This window comes from Silene latifolia, chromosome 5 (assembly GCF_048544455.1).
Source record: "Silene latifolia isolate original U9 population chromosome 5, ASM4854445v1, whole genome shotgun sequence".
NCBI classification, from domain to species: domain Eukaryota; kingdom Viridiplantae; phylum Streptophyta; class Magnoliopsida; order Caryophyllales; family Caryophyllaceae; genus Silene; species Silene latifolia.
In genome coordinates, this window is record NC_133530.1 from 13,041,340 (window position 1) to 13,047,867 (window position 6,528).

Sequence of the window (6,528 nt, forward strand, 5' to 3'; positions counted from 1 at the left end):
AGTAGTGGGATGGTTGCTCATCCCATTCGTAAGACCGTAATCATGAAGTGGGGTTCGCAAGTTACCTTTAGAAATGAAACGAACTTCTCGATTAACCTTTTCACGAGAGCACCTGTGGTTAGAGATGGCAATCAAGCCAATCAGGTCGGGCCATATCGTGTTTATCGGGCCAACCTACCTTTTCGGGTCTGTCAATCGACTTAGGTTCGGGTCACTACTTATCAGTACCAGGTACTACATGTGTCTGGTCGGTTTCAGATTAATAGTTTTTTTTTTTTTTGGGTTTTGGCGACTCGGGGTTGTCAAGTCGGGTCAAGTTTGTCAATCTTACCCACATAGTGACATAGAGATTACTCCCGATTGTCGCCGGGGACACACGAATTACACCAAAAAAAAAAAAAAAATTATCTATCACTACTTAAGTACACACCCAAAACAAGGCTTTTGGTTCAAACTTGAGAGGGGTCTCGTAGCTGCAGTACCAGTCAAACCCAGTTCTTCACTGCATTCAATTCTCCGAAGCACGCTCGCCAAAATTAGGGTTCTTCCTCACACCACAGTTCCTCCGCTTCTTCCGGTAATCTCCTTCGTTTCTACATCTTTCTGTCACTTCACATCATGTTGTTCTAATTGTTCAACATTCAGCAATTACTTTCATTATTCGTTTCTTCGTACTTCATTAATTTGACCATTTCATTGATTTTTCTGATGCTGGAATTAATTAGCAGTTTTTTTGTTTGTTAATAGATGTTTTGATTTTCCGTTTTGTTGGTTGACTGATGTACGAATGCTGTGGAGACTGATCTAGGGTTTTGTCTGAGATTGTAGAGATTGTTTTTTGGGTTAATTAATGTTGTAATTTCGTCAAAGTTAGTAGCTTTTCGTCAGATACTCGTCGAGATATATCTGTCTTAGCAGCAGTTGGGTCTTTGTACTTTCGCAATTTTAAGATGATGGTATTCGATGTGTTTCTGGAATTTGTGGGTTTACCGCGACATATTGCTTTTGTGGTTGTCCAGTGGTAGGATTTCATGGAGGACATTTTGGCGAAAGTTTCATTTTTTTTTGGCAGAATCTGTAATCAAGTTTTTTAGCTATGGAATGGGAAAATTCCCTAAAAATTACCCCTTCCAATTCAAGCACACTTTAGCTTTGTAGTGAGGAGAAAATGTCAAATGGCAGACATTGATAAATATAGAGAAGTTTTCTGGTTGCCAGAGAACCCGATTGCTATAGGCCTATAGTATAGATTCGCCAATGGCTATGGTATGCCTATAGGCTATAGCTACTGTTTTCAATTCAGAAGCGTGAACGCGTTTTTAAGGTGTGAAATCTGATGCTTCTGGTGTCAGTGGAAGGAGAAAGTGTTCATGGTACAGGCACTCCAGTATATTTTCTAGTTCCTTTTATATGTTTTTACTTTTTACCTTTATGGATTCTTTTTGCGGGAGACGGGGGAAGTTGTATGCAGTCTATCATGATATATGTTGTGCCGAGAGGCTACCATAATTCTACTACCGATGACAAGTGTTTTGATAACTAGATATAGCTCTTGATGTTTTATGTTCAGAGTTTATTGAAAATATCCCACTGCTCATAGTAGGCATATTTCCACTAACCTCTTTTAGGTAAAGGTGAGAACTTTTGAAGCGGTCATGTTTAGTCTGAGGCAGCTTCCAAAATTTTGAAGTTAGACCTCTAGCCTAGACCTTTCTTAGTTGGTATTCAAGGGAACTTTTATATTTTAGTTTGTCGTTTTCTGTGCAAAATTACATTAGACTAGATTGCTAATCCACTCACTGCACAGTTCATAATTAAAAATCACGATCCACCCGCATTTTTCAATTATGACTAATGGAGAGCTATAACTCCTTTATTTTTCCCAGACATTGCCCTCACTTTTGAGAAAGGAAAATGTAAAAAATGTGCTAGTGTTTCCATTTCATGACCCATATACTTTCTTCATGGTAGATAACAAGCGCTTGGACAAATCTGAGCTTTGGAATCATACATAGGGATGTAGAAAGGGTGTGGGAGAGAACTGGGTGAAGTAATGGACTAATGGGTTTGTAGAACTAGAAATGGAGGTTGTTTCTCATTCATTTGGGAGCTATACACTGGAAATTTTTGGGAAAGCATTGGCGATGCGAATAATATATCAAACATATAATAGCTCGAAGTCTCTTGGAGCATATGAGCAATGGAGCTTCAGGAGCATCGCTCACCTCATGGATTGCTCTATTGGTTTTTTTCATGCTTTTGCTTTCTATTTTTTTGAAATTCAATTATTCCAGTTTTAATTGCATTCTAATGACGTTGAAGGTTTCCTGAATTTACCACGTTCACAAAAGTGAAGTAGTTGCTCTTTGACTCACATGTTTCCTTCTTGTCTTGCAGTGAATAATCTTAAGAAAGATGAGTAGCCGTTTCTCTCGTACCATCTACGTTGGCAACCTGCCTTCAGACGTGAAAGAATATGAGATTGAAGATCTCTTCTACAAGGTTTGAGTTTTAGAATGAGACTATGTCCTATTTAATGGTTAACTTTAATGGGATATAATCTTCATGAGAAATGACTAATTCAATATCTCTCCAAATTCCATGCGTTCACCCGGGATCATTCCTTTTATCATCGTGTTTGCTTTCTGCAACTGCTATGCATCAGCACTGATTTTGTTTGTCAATGTCAGTGGAGATCTTAGTTTTGAACGATGTAAGGTGCACTGAGGCAAAGCGTGTGCCTCATACACACGAGAGACAAGACAATTGTTTTTGTTGGAAAACTTGTATATTTTCGCAACAATACCTTTTTTAGATCTTAGAGAGGGCTAACATGTAAAGGAGTAACATCTAGGGATAACAGGCAAACAGAAGGGCATAATAAACAAACTCGAAGGAAAAGAAATATGGAAAATTGCATAGCAAAACATCTCACTAAATGCGTGCCATGCATCTTATCTACAAGGTGCTTATGTAACAAAACTGATTTTCTTGGTGCAGTATGGTCGTATCTTGGATATTGAACTGAAGCTTCCACCACGACCTCCATGTTTCTGCTTTGTCGAGGTAATTTTGGTCTTGTTTTTGTTTCTTCTCATTGTGATAGCCGTTTTCATGCTGTGCGGTAACTTAACAAACTTTATCTGAGCTGATAGTTTGAGAGTTCTCGAGATGCTGATGATGCCATCAGGGGACGTGATGGTTACAACTTTGATGGCTGTCGCTTGAGGGTAATATACGCTCCTACAATATGTTTTGATGAGGTACATTGTGGATCCTTGCATCTTAGTGCTTGATGTGTATAGGTTGAACTTGCACATGGTGGTAGAGGTTCGTCGTCTGCTAGTGAACGACGAGGCGGGGGAGGGGGTGGCGGTGGAGGTGGTGGTGGAGGTGCAGGGCGTTATGGTGCATCACGTCGTACTGAGTTTCGAGGTATGTATGCTTCAAGTCTTTTAACTTTTCTGTTCATTGTCTCGACAACTTTTGTGTAGCAATAAGCAAGTGGAAACTTATTGTGTCATGCAGTCATTGTTCGTGGACTCCCATCTTCTGCATCGTGGCAAGATTTAAAGGTGTGTTCATTCATACTGAGATGCTGATAGACTGTGTTGATAGTTCAATACTTCAAAGTTCAAGCCGCCTGATCAGTTTCCTGTTTGATAAAATTTCAGGATCATATGCGAAAAGCTGGCGACGTTTGCTTTGCTGAAGTCTCGAGTGACAGGGAAGGTATAGCTTAAAGCATCTTGTGCAAAATTGCAGTGCTTGAAAAAATACAAATATGTTCATTAGTTTAGAAAATACAAATTGAAGTCTAGTACTGATTTCATGATTTTGCAAGTTGGATCAGACATTGCTTTAGATATCAGTTAAACTTGAAAAACGATAAAGGATGGGGACAATTAGTTGAGTACTTTTTCCACGCGTTCATCTGTAGTGTTATCTAAAGTCCTTGATGTTTACGGCGCCCTGGTTCCTGACCTTTTATTTTAATTTACAGGAACTTTTGGTATGGTTGACTACACTAATTATGAAGATATGAAATACGCTGTAAGTGTATTACCTATATATCTTTTTTTTTTCCTACTTGGCAATGAAGTCCTTGGATGTTAGGCTTGCTCATGCATAACTCTTGGACATGTATTTAAAATTATTTTTGTAGATTCGCAAACTGGATGACACTGAGTTCAAAAATCCTTGGACCAAGTCTTATATTCGGGTGAGCTACAAATTTTGAGCGTCTTTTGGTTTACTCTAATCCTTTTTATACTAGCATGTAAATTTCTGATATGTTGGTATTGTATGTATGTTCGGCAATTTACTTTTACATTGCACGTTAATATTCCTCCTATTATTAAAAATTTCCCTCTCAGCATTATTTAGGCTAGACAACCACCTTTTCCCTCAAGGATATCCTACCCATCAGATATCTGATAAGAGTAAATCTTTTGCTTAATGCTTCCGGACGTCCTCTTTTCCCTCGAATAGTTTCATAGTGCTGTGTCATAAATTTCCCTTTTGGACGGACAATGATTCTCTGTAAGGAAGGCCAAATGCTAATATTTTCTTCTGCGGACATGATCATGTGTAATTGCAGGTGGATAGATATGAAGATAGCCCTTCTAGGAGCCGTAGTAGGAGCAGAAGTCCAAGAAGGAACAGAAGGTGTTACTAGTTCTAGTTTTGGTTTATTTAGCTGCATGTCTAGGATGAACGATTGCTAATCCTTTTGATTTTGCTGCAGCAAATCGCTTGAGAGATCAGTCTCCAGGTCACCATCTAGGTCAAGATCTGCATCGCCTGTTAGAACAGCCAGGTATTTTTTTTTTGTTAATTGTTTAATAGACATGTTCAATTTTACAATATTGTATGGAAGCTTTTATACTTTTTTTACTCAATACGCAGACCAAAGTCTAGATCCAGATCAAGGTCCCCTTCTAAGTCGCGGTCAAGATCAGGATCACCTCAGTAGCACTTGGTAAGAAATCATTCAGAACTTCTGATGGCACACAATTTGGTCTTAAAAGGCAGACACTTTGTTAATTGGACTTTCTACTCAAGGGGTCGAACCCATCTCTAACACAACATTCAAGGATATGAGCGTAAAATATTTACTTGATCCTTGCCAATCCAACACTTCTCCTAGAGGATCCAAAGATGGAGGCTTGCATATTAGAAATAGAGGAAAAGATTGTGTACGAATCATTTCATAGGATATTTAAAAACTTAGGCCTGATTTTTCTCTAGAATCATTTTTTTAAATAAAAAACTATTTTTTTTTTTTTTGTTTCGAAGATCTTATGTCCCTACACCCATATCTTCATTTTAGCACAAGTCACTGTGTCTAAAGAGTCGTCCCAAGTTTGGTATTCGGACATGTATTCATGCCCCTCACCCGTATCTGAGTACAAGCATCATAGATGGCATTGAGGCAGTTCATAGACTGTCCGATTTGTGCTCATTATAACAAGTTCAATAACTACCAGCTAACACCTTTGCATGTTTGCTTTCAGGGTATCGACAACAGCAGGACTGGAGCATGAACGCCTTTATTCACAAATCACCTGTTCAAAGCTTAATTCCAAACTTATTAAATGAATTATGCGCAACTTTGCCAGCTATTTTCTGCCTTGTAGAACACTGTTAGCCAGCCGTGTCACCGTATTAGAAAAATCATGAATGCTTTTAGCTTAGAAATCCAAGTATTACTGTTAGCAGGGCTTTACTTGTCCGGATTTGTGCTTTTCTTGCCGAAGTTCTGAATTGTTATTTGGGCGTAATTCTCTGACATCCTTTTATGGTAACTGGCTTTCGCGGTTATGTATGTTGGACAAATCATGAGCATGGGATAATTGATAACATTATACTATGACAGGATTTCGGTCCTATTGTATTGGCCATGGGGATCGGAGTAAGCATCGGTGCTATTGATATTGCATTTGGATTGAATGGATAAGCACGGAAGTTGCGGTCCCGGAGTATCCAACTACTACACGTGAAGAATGCTGTGAATTAGTAAACCAATGATGTCCCACACGGCCACACCAACAATGTAGCAACTCACTAAATCCACCACAATTTTGAGACGCGATTCATGGAAAACGACAAGTTAGGAATATAACCCAATCAAATGTATCAACCACCAGCATGTTACATGTGTCTTGTAGCTTATGATCGATCCTCAATCATTTGCGTCTTCCACGTGCCAACTAGATAACTCATAGTCACCAAAAACTTAACTACCGAAAATTAAAGAATTAAATACAGAAATTTTAAAATAAGACGGTTTTACATTATTGTGAATAGATTTATTTTTATAAAAAGTTTATTCATTTATTGTTAATAAATGAGTTGTCTTTTTATATAATGATACATTGCACACATTACTGAATAAAATATAGTCTGAGTAGTGTCTGACCATTAGTCTAATTAAAATATTATAATCCAAGATCCCACTAACATAGAGTATTATACATGTTTGAAATTGTTTGGAAGGCAAAAATTTCATGATTTATTTAGCCATAA

The 6,528-nt window shown here is 38.1% G+C and overlaps 1 protein-coding gene across 2 annotated transcripts; it reads left to right on the top strand.

The window, feature by feature from the left end:
* The first annotated feature begins 414 nt into the window (after window positions 1-414).
* On the top strand, window positions 415-5,823 carry LOC141656778 (serine/arginine-rich splicing factor SR34A). 2 transcript variants are annotated; one of them, XM_074463832.1, is made up of 14 exons: window positions 415-577; window positions 1,972-2,244; window positions 2,398-2,502; window positions 3,001-3,066; window positions 3,156-3,230; window positions 3,306-3,435; window positions 3,529-3,575; window positions 3,675-3,732; window positions 4,004-4,053; window positions 4,166-4,222; window positions 4,601-4,668; window positions 4,748-4,819; window positions 4,909-4,981; window positions 5,517-5,823. In XM_074463832.1, the coding sequence occupies exons 3-13, from the start codon at window positions 2,416-2,418 to the stop codon at window positions 4,973-4,975; spliced, it is 777 nt and encodes a 258-aa protein (XP_074319933.1). In that variant the 5' UTR covers window positions 415-577; window positions 1,972-2,244; window positions 2,398-2,415; the 3' UTR covers window positions 4,976-4,981; window positions 5,517-5,823. The 2 variants fall into 2 exon arrangements, with proteins under 2 accessions (XP_074319933.1, XP_074319932.1); XM_074463831.1 differs by lacking the exon at window positions 1,972-2,244 and having other exon boundaries at window positions 452-577.
* The last annotated feature ends 705 nt before the right edge of the window (window positions 5,824-6,528 follow it).

Excerpts from the sequence above, each read along its gene's own strand:
- LOC141656778 (XM_074463832.1), top strand. The coding sequence starts at position 2,416 with ATGAGTAGCCGTTTCTCTCGTACCATCTACGTTGGCAACCTGCCTTCA. Across the intron at positions 3,067-3,155 it reads CATGTTTCTGCTTTGTCGAG|TTTGAGAGTTCTCGAGATGC; the intron begins GTAATTTTGGTC and ends CTGAGCTGATAG. Across the intron at positions 3,733-4,003 it reads AGTCTCGAGTGACAGGGAAG|GAACTTTTGGTATGGTTGAC; the intron begins GTATAGCTTAAA and ends TTTAATTTACAG.